Below are 24,676 nucleotides of genomic sequence, written 5' to 3'. Positions count from 1 at the left end.
GTCCTTGGAGCATGGTTACTCTTGAAAGGTAAAGCAGTTTGGAAATAACGTTGCTGGACTTGTAATAGGCTAGGTACTTTACACTGAAACTGCGCTTCCGTTTTATCCCTCCACCATTCACACACAAATCAGATTTGCATTATACTTTTACAAAACCCCAGTAACAACATTAGAGCACAGACTTAAAGTATCTATCAAGCTGTTGAATCATTTTGAGTTGTAGCTTTCACTTCCCTAAAATAGAAAAGTGAGCTTGAGTTTTCCGTGTTTTAGGAAACTGCTGCAGCCCAGGCTGAGCTGCTGAGACGTCAGGAAGAACTAGAGCAAAAGGCAGCAGAACTCGATCGGCGGGAACGTGAGATGAAAAATCTCAGCTATGATCGTATGTAGTCACATTCCCTATAAAGAAAATCCTTGCATTTAGACATAGATTTCCTATATTAGTAGGATGTGACATTTATAGCTCATAATTCACTACTCCAATGTAGTTGACAAATAGTTCAGGTAAATGTTGTTAAACCTTTAGCATCCATCTTTGCCAATCACCCTGTAGGATTTCTTTTCAGATTGTCAGTTTATCAAACCACCATTCGCACTAGCCATGTGTTTCATCTATATTTGTGTTAAAGTTTTATATTTTTCTCTGCTTCTAAAATGAGTTTGGATGCCTACCAAAGGAAGCTGAACACAATTTAATATAATTACAGTTAAGATCAGTTTTAGTTGTTCAATATTGTCTAATTCTCAATCTATGTAGTGTGCACAAAAATTGCAATTATTCCTGTACGGCATCTGAATGCACCCATGTTTCAAGTTAATCTGAATGCGTTAAAGTATAGGTGGTCGAGGTACTGCTTACAGAAGTAGAAAGCAACTTGTAGGATATTAGCTGCTTTTGTAAATCATAGTTTATTTTCAGACAAGAAAACTCTATTTCCATCTTATCCAGAGACAAAATTTAACATGGAAGTGGGGTGGGGTGGGGAACAGGGGACGGGACCACATTATTGCTGACTATAATGAAGTAAAGGCCACAGAAAGCAAAATCCTTGTATAGAGGGATCTAAAACTGCCACCATGTCATTCTACTTACACTGACATTAGATTAATTTTGCTTTCTGTGGCCTTTACTTCATTATAGTCAGCAATAATGTGTTTTTTTTTCTCCATGTTAAATTTTGTCTCTGGACAGGATGGAAATAGTTTTCTTGTCTGTTACCAATTGATCTGTACACAGTAAGTAATTGTTTTCTTTTCAGCTCGGAAGAACAATTGGCCTCCGCTTCCTGAACGATGCCCTGTGGGACCATGTTTCTATCAGGACCTCTCTGTAGATATCCCTGTTGAATTTCAAAAAACAGTCAAGATGCTCTACTACTTATGGATGTGTATGTAAATTTTACAGGCTACTTTATTGGCTTTTAATGTTTATAGTATTGGATGGTAGAATGTACAATATTTAAATTTTTGCAGGCATTATTTTGTCGTGTGTTGAATTATAAATGTTTGATTCATTGAGAATGTTTGCCACTAATTACAGTAGTTGGGGTTACTACCTGATGGGTATTCACATCTATTTAATTTTAAGCATTTTCAGAATCAACAGTAAAAACAAGTTTTCCAAAGTCCACAAGTTACAATGCTTGAATAAAGAAATGGTATCAATTTATTAGCATTTAAACTAACCAGGTGAGAAAGAAAATGTCCTTTAAAAATGTTTTTAGTTTAGAAACTCTGCATAAAGCTTAAATGTTTGTTTACCCCCCCCCCCCCTTATTGTGTTTGTATAAATTTCCATGAAATTCGAGTTGGGTTAACTTCAAACATACCATCTAGTTGAGTGCTCATCAATTTGAGACCATTGAGATAATTGAATTGAATGGACAAACTAAGTAGACTATACTATTTGTTAGGAACTGCTGACCTTCCAATTGGTCTTGTGGTACCTGATGTGAAGTTACGACAGTTTGGTGTAAGTTGCAACTTATGCATTGGTGCAAAAGATTTTCTTTTTGTTGGCGACATGTCATAAATGGGTGCAATTTGCTATATTTTATGTTGTTTCAAAGGAAATCTATGACTAATGGAGCTGATTTGTGACGAGTTAGTTTCAACTGTTAAGTTATGTTCTAGCACCTCCTAAATGTAATGCTTTAAAACAGTTCAATTTTTAGACTTAATTTTTTGTTTCCCCTCCACAGTCCACGCAGTAACACTCCTGGTAAATATTTTTGGTTGCCTTGCCTGGTTCTGTGTCGATAGCTACCGAGGGGTGGACTTTGGCCTGGCCATTCTCTGGTTCTTGCTTTTTACCCCCTGTTCGTTTGTTTGTTGGTACAGACCACTCTACAAGGCCTTCAGGTTAGTAAACTGACCCTTTTGACTCACTATATTTATAATGTTTAGAAGGTGGCATAACTGTAATCCATGTAACCTCAACAATTTACGCAGCCTAAAAATAGGTTCTGTTTTTAGCTTGCAAGAACTGCGCCTCCACAAGTCGTTTTATTTATTAAAAAAAAAAAAAAAAATCTGGAAATTGTAACTTCATTGCAATAAGTGTTGCTGAAATTTTACTAATCAGATTATTTTCACCAGAATACCATTCGCAAGATATTGTTTGAGATGGATGACCTTCAAGCTATTTATCAATACTTGGTTTATATATACAGGTAGACTATCCTTTATCCGAAAACCTTGGGACCAGCTGTGTTTCGGTTTTTGGAATTTTTCGGATTTCAGAAGGTTTTCTGACAACAAACACTGTTGCTTACAACAGTTTGTAAACACTCGGGCCCTGCCTTGGAAGCATCTCTGAAGCTGTTGCTAAGCTACAGAGACTCTTTCCACAGCCTGACTTTTATTAAAAAAAAAATTTAAAAAAATGCTAGGGGAAGAAAAGAAATCTAACAAAACGGCTGCTGATTTCTGCCGTTAGATCGAGGTTTCTGGCTCCTCCTGCTCCATATCTGAATTCCATTTCTTAGCGGGGGTCTGGGGCTCGACTGCCGCCGCCAGTTGTGGGAAAGCCGGATATCGGCTGACTCCTACACTAAGCTGGCCCGCAAATCAGGTCTTTTGGGGGGGGGGGGGGGGGAAGAAAAGACTATCGGACGGGCCGCTGTATTGTTGGGTTCACTCTCCCGGTACCTCCTTCACACTGCCTGGCTCGGCTTGCAATCTCCTACCCAGGAGGGAACTCTGTGACCCTCTGCCCTGCTCACAGGGAAAGGCAGAGCTCCCGGACCACTCCTGTCATGTTTGGCGCCACTCGGGTCATGTCGTGCGCACGACTTACGCTCCACGAAAAAACTTTCAGTTTTTAGAGGTTTTCGGTTTTCGGAAGTGCGGATAAAGGATAGTCTACCTGTAGTACATTGCGATCAATTTGAATAGGGGCAAGCCATGATGTGCCAAAGTTCCTGGTTGCCTTTGTGGGAAAACAGAAGATAATCTGAAAGTTGGTGTATTAAATTTTGCACATCATTTGGCACACACAAACTATCCATTTAACTTATTAGAATGGGACAGTGGTGGGGGCGGTGGTCAACCAGGATGGATTTGTTGAATAGTTTTTCTTGGATGCAATGACTGGCTGGATAAAGGGAATGTAAATATAATTTATGTGGATTTTCAGAAGGTCCCCCCCCCCCCCCCCCCCCCCGAGAGGCTTATAAGAAGATACTGGCATAGTAAAGGAAATGTAGCAGAATGGATAGAAAATTGATAAGCAGATGAAAAGTTAAGGTAAATGGATGTTGCTCAGACTGGAAGAATTGGAAGTGGTGCATCCCAGGGGTTGGTAGATGCACTTTTGTCCTTGGTATGTGTAGATACAGATGATTTGGACTTGAATATAGGGAACATAATCTTGATGTTTGCTCTTGTCACAAAAATGGGAGATTTGGCAAATACTGTAGTGTGAAGGACTTTTTTTTTTACTAAAGATTTTGGGAAGATATAGACAGGTTAGTGCAATGGGGAAACAGGTTGCAGTTGTAAGTTAATGTGGCTAAGTTTGAGAACATTTTGGGAGGGGAAAAAAAAAATGAGTATACACTTAATAGTATACACTTGATACAAAGAGTGTACGAAGAGAGCATGGGTTCCAATACATGATTGCTCTCAAATGACTTAAGAAATGTTGACCTTTCCAATTCAGTAGGCCTGGTAAGAACAACAAGTTTATGTGCTGAAAACAAATCCCTGAAGTTTACACTGTTCAACCAGCTAAGAATGATTCTAGTTTTCCTTCTATTCCTTTGAATGACTGACTTGAGTCACATCAAAGTGTCAAATCTGTATGGCTTCTTTGTACACAAGACAGAATTACATATCCCTTTATTCCCTTTTACTTCAACCACCTATCCAATCTATTCTTAAGTGTTGACATGGTTTCTGATTCTTACACCTAATTCTGGTAGTGTATTCCATATCCTCACAACCCTGTGGGTATATTTTTTTTTTTTTTTAAGTTTCTGCTGTCAGATAGATTGGAAATTGGCTGGGAGGGAGGAGACGAGAGCAAGGATAAAGGAAATGTTCTGATTGGCAGGATGTGACCAGTGGTGGATCCCCAGGGATCTGTACTGGGGTCTCGGCTTTTCACAACATCTTCATGACTTGGGTGAGTGAGTGTGTGTGTGTGTATGTGTATATACACTGTTGGGAACCACAATAAGTTGTGCAGATAGGAACAGGAAATTACAAAGGGACGTCGGCAGATTAGGTGAGTGGGCAAAACTGTGGCAGATGGAGTTCAATGGAGTGAAGTGAGGTCATCCATTTTGGATTCAAGAAAGACACATCAGAATATTTTCTGAATGGCAAGAAACTAGGGACTGTGGAGAAGCAAATGGATTTTAGTACCCATGTGCACAGATCACTAAAAGTTAGTGCACAGGTACAAAAATAATCAAAAAGGCTTATGGGCTTTATCTCAAGGTGGTTGGAATTCAGAAGTGAGATGTGATGCTTCAGTTGTACAGAGCCATGGTCAGACCACTTACGGAGTATTGTTTTCAGTTTTGGGAAAGAGATTTTGGCCTTGGAAGGAGTGTAACACAGTTTCACTAGAATGATACCAGGCTTACAAGGTTAAATTATAAGGACGGGTTGCATTTGCTTACCTTGTATTCCCTTGAATTTAGAAGGTTGGGGGTGATCTAATTGGTCATTAAAATTATTGAGATTCAATAGGATAGATAGAGAAATTATTTCCTCCGGGGGGGGGGGTCTAGAACAAGGGGGCATGATTTTAAAATTGGAGCTAGGCCAGTTAGGAATGAAATCGGAAAACACTTTTCCCCCTCAAAGGATAGTGGAAATCTGAAAGGCTCTTCTTTCTCCCCCCCCCCCCCCCCTGAAATAAAGGCTTTGGCTGCTGGGGCAATTACATTTAAGATTGAGATAAGGGTATTGAGGGATATGGAGCTAATGTGGGTAAATGTAATTGAGATACAGATCAGCCATGATCTGATACAATGACTGAACAGGCTCTAGGGGCTGAATGGCCTACTCTTGTGTCTATGTCCCCCTGTTCTAGGTCCCTCCGCTGCGAGAATTAGTCTGTTTTAATCTACTCTGTCTCTTCCCTTCACAATTTTAAACACTTATATCAAATTACCCCATAATCGCTGCTGTTCTAATAAAAACAGCCCCAGTTTATCAAGTCTTCCTTTGTATTTTCTTATAGGAAGCATCCTAGTGAACCTGCGCAGTACTCCCAACTGGTCTTACTAAGGTTTTACATGGGTTCAACATTACATATCAACTTTTAATTTTACCTCGTTGGGGAAAGAGAAACTCTTATTAGCTTTATTTTTAATTTTGACTAGATGTGAACATGGTCTTGTGCAATTCTGTGGCTCTGACCAATTTATTCCACTCTTTCATTCTCAAGAAACAGAGAGGCAGGGTTCGTGGAAATGATTAACATTTTGAATGCAACTGATAAATGTGTATATTATTATATTTCAGGAGTGACAGTTCCTTCAGCTTCTTTCTATTCTTCTTCGTATTTATCTGTCAATTTGCTGTCCATGTACTGCAATCAGTAGGAATTCCACAGTGGGGAAACTGGTGAGTACTGCGTCCTGGCTTCCAATGTCATTAGTCATCTGACTGTTCTCATTACAATTAGAATAAATTGCTCCATTGGCTGATTTCTAGTTTCAATTAAATCAATTTTTAAGGGGAGTTTTTGGGTTCACAAAGGAATCTTTAAATGAGGTTAAATAGAATTTAATGAGTATACAGAATTATCAGGTAAATCTTGTGTGCTGCTTTTTCTCTCTTTCCTTGGGTGAGCATTATAGCCAAGGCTGGGTTTACTTCTCAATCAGCATCTACATAAGAACATGAACAATAGGAGCAGGAGTCGGCCATTTGGCCCTTTGAGCCTGCTCCGCCATTCAATAAGATCATGGCTGATCTTCTACCTCATCTCCGCTTTCCTGAACTATCCCCATATCCCTTGATTCCCTTAATATTCAAAAATCTGTCTATTTTAAACTTACTTTTGGAGCAGGAGTCACTGGGCAAAGGTTGAGATGGAGGAATTGGTTTCTTCTCCCCCCACAGCTGCTGAGGCCTAATGTGTTCCCAGCCCTACAGTCTATGCTGACTTAGCTGATCTCAGCCCAGAAATCAAAACTGAGCCCTTCCTGGTCTATGTGGCTTACTGGTACACTAGGCAGTGCAGTTACCTCTTGCCTCGACATTTTCCTACTGATATCTTTTATATAATTGAGGTGTTGGGACATTTGTGCAGATATTTCATGTAGTATTAGAAGAAAATTGTGTGGAACATTTGAAAATGTTTTCTACAATGTGAAAAATGCTTCAAATCTTTAATTTGTAAGAATTGTATTGACACCTGTAGAAAATGTATAGAGTTTGTGGATTTCTGTTACCAAGTTGCCTTAGCTTGCATTTTGAATGGTAGAACTGAAGTCATCTCTGTATTTCAGTGGTTGGATTTCAGCACTTACAGCTCTTAATGACAGCATTCCTGTTGGAGTTCTGATGATGATTGTTGCAGCAGCTTTTACTGGCTCATCTGTCGTCTCACTAATTATGTTCAAAAAGGTATTTACTCATCCATTGTAATGAACCACTTTTTGCATTATTAGTTTTCACACTAACCTTGAAAGCAATTTATCAGTAAAACAGCTTTCTTATTTATGCCTCTTTTAAAAAGGGTTATGAGAAAATATTTACTTAAATGTGGAAAATGTTTAAAATACTTATTGTATTGATATGAATGGTGGCATTTATCAGAATAATCATGTTTTTGAATACCCAAGGATCTGAAATCTAAATATTCAGTGAAAACTCTTCGTTTTGCATTTCTCGATTCCAGAGGACATTATAAACTAAGTGACTGTTACTTTTTAAGGATTATCATGGTCATTTGAATACTTAGATTAAATAAGTATCTTGAAACGGTTGCATGGTTTTACTATATACAATAAATTGGGCTACAGTGATTTAAGGGTATTAGCTGATTTTTGGTCCTCTTGCAGAATAATTTCAAGGTTTGTTTGGAATTGGAGGGCATGAGTTGCGGACCCCTTTGAATAGTCATTTCACTGAAACCCAAATGATCCTCTTTTAAAAGATTTGATTTTTTTTTAAAAGATGAGCCAGTATTTAGTTTGTTATGCAAACCCCTGCTTCTGTCCCCAAAGTAAGAAGGGTACACCTTCTGTTGGTAGTTTACAAGAACTACTTCTGCTCCAATAAAGTTAACTAGATTTTGATAATCTCAGAATCCATTTGAAATGATCACTAATATTTCCACTAATAATTACATTGTCTTTTCAGAACTATTAAATATAATTTTTCTGTGGCAGTAACTTTGCCTTCAGCCCTCGCTGCAAACTCTATGGGGTTGATTTTCGTGGAGCCATCAGGCGGGGTTTCAGGCGTGTGGCGGGGGTGGGGGTGGGAATCCCGAATTCGGGGGTCCCGACACCATCCTGCCCAAAACCCCGCTCCACGCAATTTTCAGAGGCAGCGGGTACCCGCCCCACACTGGGATCCGCCGAAACGAGGCAGGAAGGGGTTAGTGCCAATTAACTGCCTGTTAACGGGCAGTTTTTAGCCTAATCCCTATTTTGAGGGGTTTCGTGTGGGATTCCCGACGGCTCCAAACCACGCCAGGTTAGAGCAGGCGGGCCGTCGGGTTGCAGGGGTCGCGATGTCGGTGCTCAGGTGAGTGATGAGTGCAAAGGTAAGTGTGTTTGGTGTGTCTAAAGTGTGTAAAGAACTTTTACTTACCTGTACTTACCATAACAGCCTTTCTTCCTGTAGCCGTCGGGAGCCCATCACTCAGCCGGCACTTAAAGCTGAACGGCTGCGATCTGTGAAAAGTGACAGCCTTCAGCTTTGAGTGCGGGTGTGAGTTCTAACTGAGTCTGTGCGGAAGGACTCATGTTAGAACTCAGATTGTCAGTGTTTCACAGCTTCAAACAGCTGTGAAACGCTGATATTTCATCTGTCAAGAACTCTTGACAGATGAAATTGCAGTCTGTGACGTCACCTGTTGCCGGGTGGCCCTTAATTGGGCTGCTGAGCCCGCTGGGCGGGCTCAACAAGGTCAATCAAGGAAAAATCGCGCAGATTGGCCGGATGTCGAAGTAGGCGGGTCTAAAACCCGAAAGTTGTAGTCTCGCTGCCTTCCCGACAGCTTCAGGAAAATCGACCCCTATATCTTTTGCCACTGATTCCATGCTGAACCAGTCTGTTTGCAATCTTGGCATCCTATTCAAGCTGAACTTCCAACTGCATATACTCTCCCATCATTAAGGCCCCTTCCACCTCTAACATCGCATTCCTCTGCCCCTGCCTCAGCCCATCTGAAACTCTCATCCACACCTTTTGTCACCTAGAGATGTGACTATTCCAATGTGCTCCTTTCAAGCCTCCTGCCCTGCATCCTCTGTAAACTTCAACTCCTCCTCCCACTCTGCTGCCTGTATCCTACCCTGCACCAGGCTCTGCTTACCCATCACTTTGCTCACCGACTTGCACTGGCTCCCGGTCCTCCAGCACCTCCAATTTAAAATTCTCATCCTCGTTTTTAAATCCCTTCATTGCCTCGCCCCTCCCCATCTCTGTAACCTTCTGCAGCTCTGAGAGATTGCTTTTCCTTCAACTCTGCCGTTCTGTGCAATTGATGCCTGTGCCTTCCTGCTACACACTCCCTCCGTACTGCACTGGAGTTTCAGCCTGAATTATGTGCTCCAGTTTCCGGAGTGGGACTTGAACCCACAACCTTCTGACTCTTGAGATGAGAGTGCAACCACTGAGCCATGGCTGACACATAGGTAGTGGTTATGGGATTACATTGGTGTTCATGCCCAGAGCAAGAGGCAAGTTGCCCATGTTTCTAGCTCTTATTTGCTGACCAGAGACCCTACCGAAGTGTGCATTGTGGCCACCGGGTCATGATGGGTTCAGTCTCCGTTGTGACGCCCCCCATGCAGTTGAATAACCTACCAATATTTGCTGTTGAAGCTCTCGTCAAAACCATTCTCATTTGGGTTCGTGCCAGAAGGCCCCTGTAGAAGCAAGTAGTTGATTCCTTCAGAGAAGATGAGAAGAGGAGAGAATAGGGAAAAATATATTTTCTGCAAAAGTATAAAATACATGGAATTGTTTTTATTCGGTCAGTACTCCCCCAGTTGTAGAAGTTTTTCTGTGAATAAATGATAGCTTAGTTATGGGAATCTACTTTTGGAAGTAGACTTTTAATTTGCAATGAAATTATTCCTTATTTCATAGTATCAAAGAATAGCTGATTAGTTGCAATTGTAATTTGTAAGTGTATATATAGATTTGCATTGTGTTGTACTACCTATTTGCTGTTGCGAATTGTTTTACCTAGATTTATCAACAGGTGGCAGTCTGATCACTCTAGTAGGCAGCTGTGACCTGAATTTTGTTGCTTGAAAATAACCAATGTGCTGTGGTATTATTGAAGTTGAAATCTTTTGTGGCATGTCATTATCCATTTACTTTTATGTTCCCAACTGCTCCTCCTCCACCTCTTTCTTTCCCCCTCCCCACCTTTCCCATTGATGTGCCCACTGGGGTTTAACCTCGCCAACATCCTTCCACTCATCTCACCCAGCACGTTCTGACTTTGACTTTGCCAGTGAATCAACAATCGCTACCCCTCTTCGTATTGAGTTCCAAAATGTCTGTTCACATGCAAACCAGGCCTTTGCCACCTACTAATCTTATTATGGATGTTTATATTGACATTCTGGCTTTCACTAAAACTTGTCTCGTGGATGACAATCTTTTGACCCTTACTGAAGCCTCTTGGCCTGGCTATACTTTCCACTGTCTGCCCCACCTAAACAATGTGGCACCAAATCACACCGTAGTCTATCTCTTTACTCGTCTGGAATTTTTTCCTTGGGAGCGACATGCCCTGTTCCAACCAGCTCAACTTTCATTTAAAATCCTCACCATCTACTGATTCCACCCCCACCCAACCATCTGAGAAATCTTTCCTCCATTTCTCGCTCAGCCTCTGCTCTGAGCAACTCCTCATCCTCCAAGTTCAGTCTTCATTTCTGTTCCTATTGATCTCTTTGAATTCACTGTCCCTAAAACATGGCCACCCCTTTGACCTTGCCATCTCCCATGCTTTCAGTCGCTGACTCTGCCATCTCCGCCCACTACTTTCTGTGTCTATCACAGAACAAGGGGGATCTCTTGCTCAAGTCATTTACAACAGCACTTTCAAACTCTCAAATGTTTTGCCTTGGGTCCTTCATTCATTGCAATAGCTTCTGTGGCTGTTGATCAATCACTCCCTCACCTGTTGATGCCTTTATCCCCAGCAAAACCTTTTGCTGTCTTACATCCTGGTTGTTGAAAACATAGGAATTGCTAGACGAAAGAAGACAAAGGTCCATCTAGTTTGTCTTCTACCATCCTAGCAGTCGCATAATGCAACAATAATTGAGTTGTTGAGTATTCAATCTCTCTGAATTTGTCTATAACTGACCCAAGCATGAGGCAATGAGAACCCTTAGTGATGGAAAGCTTTGGGAACCATAGCTTCCAAGCATGCTACTTTTACCATATTTCTTGTCTCAAATTACTCATACTGTATCCCAAAATATTACCTATCTTATGCTTCTGTGCTGTCTGATTGTTTGCCTTAATGTTATTTTCAGCCCTTGCCAACAGCTCTATTCCACTCCCCAGCCACTGTCTCCAGCTGAACCAGCCTGTTTGCAAACCCATCATCCTATTTGACCCCGAGCTGAGCTTCTGATGCCACACGCTCTCCATCACACTGACCACCTACTTACACCCCAGTCGCATCACCTGTCGCCACTCTTGTTTCAGCCCCTCTATCGATGAAATCTTCCTGCATGCCTCGGTTACTTGAAGGCTCTATTTACTCCAAGGCTCTCCTGGCTGACCTTCCATCCTTCATAAATTTCAGCTCATCCAAAACTCTGCCGTACATAACTTATCCTGAATTAAGTTCTCGCTGACCTACATTTCACTTCCAGTTCTCCAACCCCTCGTGTTAAAGTTCTCATCCACTTGTTTAAACTCTCTATGGCCTTGCTGTTTCCCCCCACCCCATCTCATTTTTAGCAATACAAACTGCCCCCCCCCTCACCCCAGTGGGAAGCTCTGTTCATGACTCCAACCTCTTGGGCAGCTTTCACCCCCACCCACATCACTGGCAGCTGTGCCTTCAGCCATCTAGGCTCCACACTCTGGAATTCCTTTATCACCCTTTCCTCCTTTTTAATACTCTCCTTAAAACCCAGTTCTCTGACCCAATCTTTAATGCTGAACCAAATCAGAATTTAGGACATGTAATCAATTTTTCTCCCCTCGCACCTCTGTGAAACACCATAGGAATTTTTTTTTCTACATTAAAAATGCTATTTAAGTGCGAGTTATCAAGTCTATCCTTTCTGTTGATGATTATTAAGAAAGCTGTGGACAAACACTTATCCAGCTCTTTCAGCTGAAGGAGGAAGCAGACCATTCGAAGACAGAATTACCATCTTATTTTGGGGGAGGGGATCAGAGAGGGCATCCCAACAAGTAATTTGAAGTAATTAGAAGAAAAATTGATTAGTAGTGTTTTTCCTAAAGAGGCAAAAGTATTTATTTAGAGCACATTGTATAGATTTTTTCTTCCATTTCTGTTTTTCAATAGTACAGGAAACTGTTGTATCTGGCACCGACGGGACCGAGCTGTTGCCGATCTATCAAAACTGCCGGACATACAAAGTTAATATTGAAGCATACGGAGGTTTTCAACTCCGTATCTGACAACAAACACTGTTGCTTAGCAACAGCTTGTAAACAGTCGGCCCGTACCTTGGAAGCATCTCTAGCTTAGCAACAGCTTCAGAGAGACTTTCCAGAGCCCGACTGTTGAAAACAAAGCCATGAGAAGAAAAAAAAAACTAACAAAACGGCTCCTGATTTCTGCCGGTAGATCGAGGTTTCCGGACATACAACCTCCGGATAAACCAAAGTTTCCTGTACCCAAAATAACCATTCTGCAAAGATTACTTTCACGGGCATTTTGAGAAAAGGGTTAAAATATGTACAGTAGATAATCCTCAAGCATGTTCAAGCAATAACGGTTGCTTAATTTGTAGAAGGAGCCATCAATTATGTGTGCACAGCCATCGACTAGGATGTATTAAAGCTGGTTATTGTGAATAGCCATATACTGTATATTTAATGAGTAAATTGCTATGTGTAATAGCCAGACTTGAGTATTGAGTCTTCAATATCTGCTGAGATCTTCCCAGTGAGTGGCACATTGAAATGTAGAATAGTTTAGCAGTGGACTTCTAAGCTATTAAAGCCTTTATGATCTTGTGTGTAAATGTAAGCAAGTAATTTTAATTAAAAACCCAATGAGATGCAGTGTTGTAATAAGTACGGTGGGTTCAATGTCCAATCATTGCTTGGAGTGCAGCCAATTCTTACAATTTTTCAATTCATGGTAAGATTTGCTGATTAGTCATTTTTACTGATGTTGATCCCTGGGGTTAGCTGATGGGGATACCTATCTCTAAATAATACTTTTCTTGAAACTATCTGTACTTCCTGTGTCACGCTTTTGTCATGACTTCTGACACTTTTGAGCACCTGCTTAACGTATTGCACTCGCTTACCTTTCATTGTATTTCAGTTTTTCCACTACTGGTTGCACAAGTTGCCCAGGTTTACTTGCCAATTTATTTCACAACCCATTTTCCCCTTTCTACATGTAAGTCTTTGTTAATTTTATCTCTTTCTTTTGATTTTTTTTTTGTATATCTTGCCCCTGTTCTACACCACTGGTCTCCATGGCCTCTCCCCTTTTTTTTATTGGCTCCACCCATGACCCTACCCTCTTTCCATCCAGTGCCCTGCTCTGCTCCCCTTTCTTGGGTTGTACTCGCCATTTGTATTTTTTTTCACATCATGGCCTCTTCTGCACTTCTAATTCCTGACTGTTACCAGCTATACACTGCCCAAGAATTTTAGGCCCCAATTCAATAACTTGAGCAATGAGTAGGATTTATAATGTTGCTGTGGGCAGTACTTTAAAAATGCTGCATAGATTTTCCACAAACTGACCTGTGCTATACTTTAGAAAAGCATGCTCCTTGATTTTTAGCACATTAAATTGCAAATTATACTGCTGAGCAATGTTCCCAATAAACTGCGCAACTCTCTGCCGGTCCCGTGCAGCCCAGGACCAGCACTTGTAATGTTAAAGTTCATGCATGTGCGAAACTGTGACTGGGCCGCGCACCCAAAAAAAAATTACAGGGAACATTGCCGAGTCCCTCCAACTGTAAGCTAGTCACATGTTTTTAAGTTTGAAAATTAAATTATATTAAAATTGCATATAAATTGAAGCATGTATGTCAGTACAGGCCACGCTTCAACAAACACATTCACCAGAACATACCAGAGACCCATCACAAACCCCTCCGTATCAGCAGTAGGAAAAACACAAATAGCATCAGGATGCACGTATTGTTTTATCTAGTGTGTATATATTGCAGAGATGAAGGGCACAGCACAGACACATGCATTAAATTAACACCATGAGACACAGACAAAAATCAAAACTTGGACGGCTCGCTATGAACAATACTACGGGAGATCTAGTCTTGTGTATAGTGCACACCTCCTAGTGTTGCATTTCCTGTAACACTTTACCCATCACATTTTGTTAGCCTGATTATACACCCGCACGTTGTTCGACTCTGTGTGTGCAGCACCATGGGAGATCTGCTATTAAGTACAATGACTATTATGATGGCAAATTTAGATATGACACTCTTGTCCAGATGATGGCAGAAAAGCTGCTCAGTCGAAATAAAGAAAACTGCTTCTAAAAGTAGTAATTTTCCATCTAAGATTTAATCCTTTCAAATGAATGCCAAAGGTGCCATCTTGGGTGCAACAAATGTTCTCAATGTATGTTGTGCTTTTAAGTGCATTAGCGTGTATCAAACAAAATGCAGCTTTTAACAAAGTAATCATTCTATAAAGCACTAATTGGTGATTTCATATGTAAGTGATAGAAAACTTGATCTGGTCTCAAGTTCTGAACAAGTTTGAGAAACCCAGAAATATCTTTGTAATTTGCATACATCAATTCTTTGCAGTTTAGAGAAACATAGTGCAGATTACTTGGATGTCAAAAAAATTCTGAACATGCCTTTGTCATTTCTGAAGCCTTTCGCTCATTCTCGCCCGTCTTTGCATGTGTTCCATTCTAGTTTATGATTGCTGTAAACAAATGAGCATTTTCTTGAACTATGCTGCAAAAAACTTTCTCTTTGTGCTTTATTCCCCATATACACTTAAGTCTTGGGAGAGAAGAACTTATTAACTAAGATTTGTTTCTTCCTTAGGTACATGGAATGTATCGTACTACAGGAGCTAGCTTTGAGAAAGCTCAGCAAGAGTTTGCAACAGGAGTCATGTCGAACAAAACTGTACAGACCGCTGCAGCAAATGCAGCCTCGACTGCAGCTCGTGGTGCTTTCAAAGGCAACCAAATTTAAAGGAAGCTAATCCCCCAACCCCACCTTCTCCTCCTCCTCCTTCCCCCCCCCCCACCCCGATCACCCATCATCTTTCATGTACCACTCCAGTTATTACACACATACTGATGTCTACAAACATGATTTCACCATAACTGCAGCATGAATCTTTATATTTAAAAAAAAAAACCTCCATGTAGCCCTTGAATTAGATTTTCGCATGGGCTAAAATCTTACAAACAGTACTCTTATACTTGCTTGACAAAAACATTCTCTGTTTTTGAATTGCTTTTTATTTTCCATAGCTGTTTTGGATCGATCATGATGGCCTTTTTTGTTAAGACTGTAAATAGCATGCCGACCCTGCTTCTTTAATATTGTACTCCAGAATTACTGGAGAATCTTGTGTATTCTGTGCTACACTGGACTGCTGACTGATTTGCACGCAATTTTGTGATCTTGGAGAATTGTTTGTACTGCCAGAGTACATTGGATTGAATTTTTTTTTCTGTGCAACATCTGTAACAGCCTTTATAAAAAGCACTTCCAAGTCAATGTCAAAGTAACTTTAAATGTATTTAATTGTTTGCAATTTTTTCCTCATTGCTCTCCTACATTGTCTGTTAACTGAAAATGAATGGAGTCATCGTGTAATTTTTAGTGGTATAATCACATGGTTGATTTACTGTTTGTATTGTAACTGAATACACGATCTTAACTAAGCAGCCTAAATTGTTTGAAGTATGAGCTGTGGTATAGTGTAACTCAGTATTGCCAAGTACAGGTGGAGTGAACTGTTTGGAGTAAGTCTTTTGGAAATTGAACTGCAATAATTATGTCTGTTGTGCCTTCCTACTTTAATAGTATAAATTGACAGTATAAAACAAATTCCTCCTATTATAGTCCTGGAGAAATGAACCCCACGTATGTAAAATTAAGGATTGCACTTGTGCATTTTAACGGGATTTAAAAAATCTAGCCGTTTGCCACACTGACCTGCATAATAGCATTTCAGGCTATCATTGGACATCTAAACTTATTGGATCATGTGTTTGGTTTCCGGAATATTCCGGGTTTTTTTCCTCAGTAAAATATTGCTTTAATTAGATTTCTGAAGGCTGTATGAATAGACTATGAGTAAAGAATGGTTGAATTGACTGCTTACTTTTTAAAAATGTGATGTTGTCAATAAGTAAAGCAATTGATTGTACTGCTGTTAAATCTTTCAGTCTTGATCAGTGAGATCTTCTCATGCTGTGATGGTAGTTATTATGATTGACTGTTGATTTTGTGTATAAACCTTTCACAGGCCTGACCTAGAAGTAGTGGTGCAAACTTTTTTTTTTGTTAGTATCCTAGTCATATTTTCCTCCCTGCTGCTACCTAAAAACCAGACCAGTGATGTCACTGAACAAAAGTTAATGCTGCTTCTATGATGGGCCTGAAGAAGGAAGAAGTTTTAATTTTGAAAATGGATCCTATACTATATGGCCTGATTTGGTAAAGTAAATATACTTCCTGAAAAGGGAATTGTACAGTTATTTTGTATATAGATAATTCTCCAACACCGATTTTTAAGTTTTAATCCAAACGTGCTTATCAGATACAGATGTTTTCAAAAGCAGATTCCAGATTTAATCAGTTAATCTTTATTACATACTAGTATGTGTCGATTATAAACACTTTTGGACAGTTTTCTGCAATGCTGATGGTTATAGTGTAAAAGAGTGCTTGCTCGGTGCACATGCCTGTCAGATCTCTCTACTGCTGGAGTGGTCCAACTTGAATCCCTTCCATTTGATTTATTTTCCATTTTATTTGATTCAGAAGAGCTGTTGAAGTATGCCGTGTTTTGTGTGTGAGAGCTTGACTTTCAGTAACAGCTGATGGTACACCTGTTGGTCAGGAGACACTCTGAAGTTTTTGTTTTGTCCTGTTTGTACATTATTTTTTTCTGTATTCCTTATTGTATAAATGTGCTGTGTTTTGAGGGGACAATGTATGCTCTACTTTTTATTTTGAAGACCGTTGTAATGTTTTTCAGAAATTCTAGGCGTGATGTACATGGATGTTGGAATGAACGGTATCTAAAATGCTAAGAGTTAAATGAAAGTTAAAATTAAGATGTTGATGTTTAATTTGTAATGTTTCAAAGTTGTGTGTACAAACACCCATAAAATTTCCACTGCTGTTCCATCACCTTATGACTATTAAATAGTACTTTTGGACTGATCAAGGGAAAGCTGTAGGTTTTAGCTTTTACACAATAGCTGTGGTGACATTTGATGCAGCTGGAATCCACTCTGCATCTGCAGTCATGGCACCATCCGTTTACCTGTAACTAGCAGCTACAGTCAGGGCATGTCCGGATGTCCCGTTCAGCAGTGAATGAATGGGTCAAGATAAACCTAGGTAGGCAGGCAAAGACTTTAATAACGTAAAATTGATTTACCCCTCCCCCCCCCCCCCCCCCAAAAGCATTGAACAATACTGAACTTGTTCAGTCGTAATGAATAAGATGCATTTCCTTGCTGGCATGTTTTGAATGAACTTGCAATTAAAATATATTTTTAAAATACCTAGTGAATGAAATCTTGATTTATACACCATTTTAAAATGTTGCAGTTATGAAAATGTAAATGGAGTGCTGTTTTAATAGGGTTGTAATGTGGCCAGATACTCCAGAGGTTTGGAGTGAATCAATGAACTTCAGATGGTAAGTAACAAATTGCTCTGTTACTTTATACTTTTGTTAAATCTGGCACTAAGTATTTCAAAGTTACAAGAGACCCTGAAGGAAATGTTGTCACTTGTTAGTTTATGTAGTTAGTGATATTGCTACATTTTCTACTTTAAGAAAATTAGTTCTTCAAGTCACACAGTTGTGAAGTACTGTGATATTAACTAAATTGTGAAACTGAGTACATTAGTATTATAAGTCAGCAGAAATGGCAATTTTTGTTAAATGTTTTAACTTTTGGATATACAATACTCAAATTTCAACAGTAATTCCTTGAAATGAACTGAAGAGTAACTTCAGCAAGTATTGCTATCCCACATCACTGCAAATGATTGTGGAATGTATGCTTAAATGCAGATGAGTACTCTTAAATAGTTTTTAGTGGCAAGAAGGGCGAGGTGTACGTATCCTCTGGGTTCCTGGTGTTGTGAGTACATTGGTGTTGGAGGATAGTTGTTAACCAGTGGATTATGTAAATGTCCTGTGAAGTTACTGATTGAAAAGTTCTAACTTTGCAGATCGATTTATTTTCTAAATCTTAAATGTGGCATATTGACTTGTTTCTTTTAGGTGTTGGTTGTTTTGGTGGTTTTATTTGTAGCTTTGCCGATTTATTTTTTTGAACTATGTATAACTGTCGAGTTGAAGGAAGAAACCTGACTCTTAATTTATGAAGTAGCATTTCTATTTTCCTGTTTTGACAGTTGAGTTGATTCTACTTTTTTTTTTCCAATTGAAATATGAAGTAGATTGAAATACAAGCTAGTTTAGGGAGGTGAAATGGATGCATATAACAAGTAGAACTTGAAACTTTCTGCACATTGTGCAAGGAGAAACTAAACTCAACTGGGAGGGAGGCTGAATTGGATTTACAGTAGACCCTCCTTTATCTACTTGAGGCCCAATCGTATGTTGGCTCCTCAGAAGGCTGCAAGTAATTGTACCATCTAATGCGGTATGCAGCCATACTGATCCAAATACATTATAGCAGGGGGCACATGATTCAAAAAGCTGATGAGAATGCTGAGAAACTGCAGCAATAGTTATTAATCACGGTATATGACACTTTTTTGTTTGGTGACTGGGGCGGAAAGAGAGCAATTTTTGCACATGGAAATGTGCATCAAAAAATGTGGCACTACTTCTTTCTTCAGACTTTGAAATCACCTTGGAGTCAGAGCTAGAAGCATTCCCTAATACTTTCTCTACCTTGCATGTCAAGAAATAAATAAGGGACTGTTGTAGAAAAATATTTAAGACACAAAATATAGCAGAATCTGTAACTGAACATAACCGATGCAGTGTGTAGCTAAGCATGAAAGAATGGAGAGAGAATTACCTGTTGGAAGCAGAGTGATCACTGCAGAAGGCTGAAAGTACCATGGTTGTGCAGGCATCTTGAGCAAGATGTAAATTGAGTGAGTGGAGAACTGAAATTTAAAATGGCTGCATGTTAGGCCCCCCAGATGGCTAAGTAATTGCACCATCTGCTGCGGCATGGAACCGTACAGACCAGGAAGGTCCCAGGTTCGATCCTTTTATCTGTGAGTTAGCTGAAGTCAACCCTGCAGGTAGTGTTGAGATTACTAAAATTGACCTCTGTACCTGGGCTACTGATGGAGAGAAATCTGTCTGGGATCCTGCTTCTGATTGCAATCGGTGATCTTTGGAAGTGCATGTGGGAAATCTGGTGAAGACCGGATCTGGCTTAATTTCGTTCTGTGCCTGTCTACGTTCACGAAGAATGATCACTTGGGCAAGGTAGCAGGGAACTTCTAGTGCCCACGAAACTGCACTTTAGCATGACTGGGTGCTTCCAGCAGAGAAGAAATTGGAGAAATTACAGAATCCTAGTGAAAAGCAGAAACTAGAACGCGAGTAGTCTGATCAAACTATAACATTTACAGTTAACACTTTATTGCCAAGTTTTTGTATAATAACACAGAATTCTAAGTTGTGAAACAGGTTGACACTGTCATACCAGGTTTGGTTGGATGCAAGAAGTATTGAGGAGCGGTAGCTTTTCTTGTGTGCTATAGCAAAGGTCAACTGCGCAGTTAAACACCAAAATAAACTTTCGGTTACTGTGCTGTTCAACATTTTAGCGCTCAACATTTTTAAATTGTCATTTTATAATTAATAACTAAATTGATTTAGCCCAACAGTAACTGGAGCACATGAAGCCTTTTAGAATATGTTTAAGAGTAAAATGAAGGAAAACGTAAAGCTGAAATTTATTTTTAAATCTGGCCTGAAGAAGTTGTATTTCAGAATTAAGCATTTTAAAATGTGGACATTTTGTCATGTCTCGCAATAAGCCGACTACTGATGCATAATATTTTTCTTTCCACATCTGGTTGGAAGTATGAGCAAACTACAAGATTTTTTTCTGATCGTTTTTAATGTAACTTCTGTTCTATCTGCACCCTTGTATGCTACCGAATGAGTGTCCTGTTACAATTCTTTTGAGTGTAGTATCTCCGTTCCTTTAATGTGTTGAGCACTATGTAGTTATGATTGAGTTCTTCTGCATGTGAAGAACCAGCAAGCGATATATTAGCCCAGATTTTGTGGTAAGTGACCTCAAAGCTGCCCACAAAGATCTAGCAATCTGTGGCATCGATTTTTCACCTTTTCCTAACATTGGTTTGATTCTGGCGCCAATTCTAGGGGATCTCCAGCTTCCAGCAACAGTGATATCATCAAGCAGGCTAAGCAGTATTGAAGAATTCTCAGACAGCAAACCAGGAAGTAAAATGCCCTGATATCCTTCATGTTTTATAAATTTTACAGCAAGCAAAATAAAGATTGGGATGTACATGTGGGATTAAGGTAGAAGCTGAAAAATCAAACTTTTTAAAATAATTATTAAACCCTATGGAATTTTTATCCTAATGGAAGAATTTGACATTCCACAAATAAAATTAGTTTTTCAATGCCAGAGAAGTTGTTCAGCAGTAGCTATGACTTAGTATGCTGTTAAAAACCCAGTTACACATCATTCAAAAGGCATAACTTTTTCAGGGGTTTTTAACTGCGATATTGCAGCTTAAAAGGGGAAAGTTCTCATCAGGTCAGTGATTTCTGACAATTGCCATCTGCAGGGACTTCACACCCTGTGGAGCAGCAGGGAATCGCTGACAGCAGCTTTTGGATTTCCGTGTTTAACTGCGCATGTGCAGACGTCAGAAGTTGTCAGTTTTACCAAGTAATGGCTGCGAACGCTGACAGTTTCGCAGTCATTAGAACCGCAAAGTCCACCCTATATCTTTTTTTTAAACCAACTAAACGATATTCTAAATTGCCCACCTTTATGAAAGGGGAGCTTTTTTTTTTAATCAGTGTTCCACCCCCCAACCCAGATGCCTTTAGTCCTGGATCCTTCACTGCATAAAAAGGCCCTCCTCCTAAATACCTGTCAACTGGATTGCTGAGGAACATGTTCACTTTTGGATTCTGATCCTAATGCTGGCCTGAGTGATTTTTACAGATGAACATTATACTAGCAAGTCTTGATTTGTTCATAGCTGGGATTTGATATTTTAAAAAAGATGGCTGGAAATTTGCAAACTGATGCAGTTCTGCTCAAAGGCAGAACTGGGCTCTTTGAAGGAGCTGGTGGATGATGTAATGGGAAAACAGCTGGATTCGTGTTCTGAAAGGGTGAAAACAAATGGACCGAGAGGATGTTTTTCATTCAAGCTGATCTTGTGAAATTCTTTCCAAATTAGTACTGCAGTACCAGTAACCCCCCCCCCCCCCCTTGGGTTTTTTTTTTAAACACCAGGAGTAAAATTAAGAGTAATTTAATGAGGCAGCAACTGACGACAGAATTTTGCAGTGTGATGTACGTATGCTCTAATTGGGCAGAGTGTATAAAGATCAATTTTGCACGGTCGCTTTACTCTTCAGAATGTATTGTTTTACCTGGTTTGAGTTAACTGGTAGCATTATGATTTGTAAAAAGTTTTGCATCAGTAGCTTTTTTTAAAAAAAACTTTTTTTTATTCAACACATGTTTACCCCTCTCTGGTAGTCTGATAAAGCCCAATTTTCATTCTTGGACTAAGAATTTTAATAAGAATATTTTAAATATTTAGAACTCTACTTGAAAATGTGGATTTCCTCGGTCACCTTGCATTCGAGGGCTTGGGTTTATTAAAATCTGAGATATTTATTTGTATATTTTGTAAATTGCATTCTGCCATTGTTTTGAGTTGCCGTACACTGTACAAATGCGCTTTCTGCCCTACAATAAAAAAAAAATTACAACCCACTGAAGAATAGTTCTAAGTTTTTTTTTTTTGTTTCTGTTCACCATGTTTCCTCCACATGGTCCTTGGGAGGATATGGCAAAAGAGGCCATGTCAGAAAGGAAAAGTATTTAGCATCACCATTTAATTTTGCTGCAATTTCATATAACTTCATAACAGAAAATTCTTCATCTTGCATTGTTTTATTCATGCTGCAAGGCTGCTTATGTTATACGGCAGAGATATTTCTAAATTATGGCATCTAAAACTGAACAATTCCAGATTTGAAACATCTGTATCTTTTTTAATTTTCAAAAAAGTAATCCAATTTGGGGATATTGGGACTTCCAGTTTCATTGTCAGGAATTTAAATCAGTTTTGAATATTCTTATCCTCATCAAGTAAATGTTGGGATTTCTTTCATCCAAAGTGCTATAACATAACAGTGCCCCAGTTCAGCTGGAGGGAAAAAGTAGCTGATCAATGCTAACTTGCAGTGATTAGTTGGTGGACACTTTAGAAAAGTAATAGTTCAACCATGGAGAGATCCCATAGTAATTTGCCCAAATTCACATTCATTTAAGAACATAGGCAGCAAATGCTGAGGCTTCATGGCCATAAGGTGGCTTCACAGCCAAACTTGACCATGTCCTCCAGACACGTGCTGGACAATCAGGCGTTGGAACACCAGCCAATCTGATTTGGCCCCCCCCACCCCCCTGACCTTCCGTTCCCTAACCTAGGCTTGCTGGAGTTCTGTATTGTTGATCCAGGTGAGTTTGGCAGCAGAGATTCAAACCTTGGGTGTATGGTTAATTACTATGCCATGCAGTACTTTCACCCACTGAATGGATTCTATTTCTAAACTGTTCTATTTGAATCCATTTTTGAACTAAGTGCTGAACTAAATTAGGAATCCAATGGCCTATTGGGCGGTCTTCCAAGTTAATTTTACCCTTTTTTAATTAAAGGACCCGATAGTTCTCTAATTTATTTCATTCATTCATTACACGACACATGCATCTGTTGCTTATCCCATCATAATGCCTGCACTTTGGAGATTTTGCACCCCACTCCGCCATGACTTTAGTTCTTAATAAATCTCTGGAGTTCAGCTGTGTTTCAGTTGGTAGCACTCATCGGAGTCAGAAGGTTGTTGGTTCATGTCCCTTGCTAGAGACTTAAACACAAAAATCTAGGCTGACACTCTAGTGCAGTACCAGGGGAGTGCTGCATTGTCAGAGGTGCCATCTTTTGGTTAACGCCTTAAACTGAGACCCCGTCTGCTCTTAGGTGGACGTAAAAGATCCCATGGCATTATTTTGAAGAAGAGCAGGGGTGTTTTCCCTGGTGTCCCTCAATCAACATCACAAACAGATCATCTTGTCATTATCACATTGCTGTTTGTGGGACCTTGCTTTGCGCAAATTGGTTGCTACGTTTCCCACATTACAACAGTGACTACACCTGAAAATGTACTTAATTGGCCGTAAAGCACTTTGTGACGTCCTGAGGCTATGAAAGGCACTAGAAATGCAAATCAATCTTTTCCTTTTTAAAAATAGGGATGCAGGAAAGATTGTTCCAACTGCCATCTTCAATAGGAGTATAGATGTGGCCCTTTTTTATATATTTTTTTAATAAGAGTTGGGTCAGTTGAACTTCTGGTTGATTTCTATCTATGCTTAAGAAAACTGCAGCTCCTACACTCCAGACTTGGGTGTTTGTACTTGTGGGACTATAAACAAAGCTCATATAAAGCAGACTGCTTTTAATTGTCTGAAGTTGTCCCTCGTCCTCCAATCGATATTTTGGGTGAGGTCAGGTACTGCTATCCTAGAGAAGCCCTTTGTTCTTGAATCTCATGGGTGTGTTCTTCCTACTTCAGCCCATGCTCTGGGTGAGATTTGGATATATCTGCTGATGCAGCAAATTTCTCTCTCATTGATGCTTGCCAAATTCCAAGTATGCAAAAAGATATAGCAATCTGAGACCACCTACCAATAAAATCTACAAATAAACTGAATGGAGCCAGGAATATTATCTGTGAAGATTAGCTTCTTTAATGAGTTGCCAAATTGTGATCCAAAGGCTCTTAGTGGATAAACTGCACCATACTGTACCTTATGGATGATAACAGACCAGATAGATTTACAGTCCATTACTGTATTGGAAGTATAATGGAAAACATGTTGGTGGTTTTCTTCACCGGAGTCACCTTGTCTAATCTCACTCTAGTTTGCTCACTCCCCTTAATATTAAAAAAAATAATTTGCCTTTTCCAAAAAAAAAATTATCTGCTTATAAAGTTTCAGCACCAGTCATTGCAACAATTAACCACCTAAAATTAACCCCAAAACTACACTTGCAATAGGTGTGGAATGTAGTTTCAATTCATTCAATTTTATTTGTCATATATGCAGCAAACATGTGTACTGCACAATGAAATGTTGATTTTTATGAGTCCTCCCAATATTGGAATAAATATGGCATAGCGATGATAAAAATACTAATAGAAATACAGTAATAATAAAACAGTAAATAATAAATTATTTGTTCATGCGTCTTATAGCCTGGGGGTAGAAGCTGTTTCGAAACCTGCTGGTACGGGACCGTATACTTCTCTC

At 39.6% G+C, this 24,676-nt stretch overlaps 1 protein-coding gene across 2 annotated transcripts in view; it reads left to right on the top strand.

Annotated features, from left to right (window-relative positions):
• scamp1 (secretory carrier membrane protein 1) overlaps nt 1–22,072 on the top strand; it is a 47,630-nt gene extending 25,558 nt beyond the window's left edge. For both annotated transcript variants that reach the window (XM_085982418.1, XM_085982410.1), the window contains 6 exons: nt 274–382; nt 1,260–1,388; nt 2,202–2,361; nt 5,980–6,081; nt 6,972–7,089; nt 14,925–22,072. In XM_085982418.1, coding sequence (XP_085838544.1) covers nt 274–382; nt 1,260–1,388; nt 2,202–2,361; nt 5,980–6,081; nt 6,972–7,089; nt 14,925–15,077 — 771 coding nt within the window. In that variant the 3' untranslated portion in view covers nt 15,078–22,072. The remainder of the gene's footprint in view (nt 1–273; nt 383–1,259; nt 1,389–2,201; nt 2,362–5,979; nt 6,082–6,971; nt 7,090–14,924) is intronic.
• Nucleotides 22,073–24,676: the final 2,604 nt, after the last annotated feature.

The sequence above is a fragment of the Somniosus microcephalus genome, chromosome 1, assembly GCF_052327205.1.
Source record: "Somniosus microcephalus isolate GS21.2 chromosome 1, FLI_Smic_1.0, whole genome shotgun sequence".
In the NCBI taxonomy this organism is placed as follows: Eukaryota; Metazoa; Chordata; class Chondrichthyes; order Squaliformes; family Somniosidae; genus Somniosus; species Somniosus microcephalus.
Note: the sequence above shows the minus strand (reverse complement) of the source record. Positions and strands in the feature narration are given on the sequence as shown.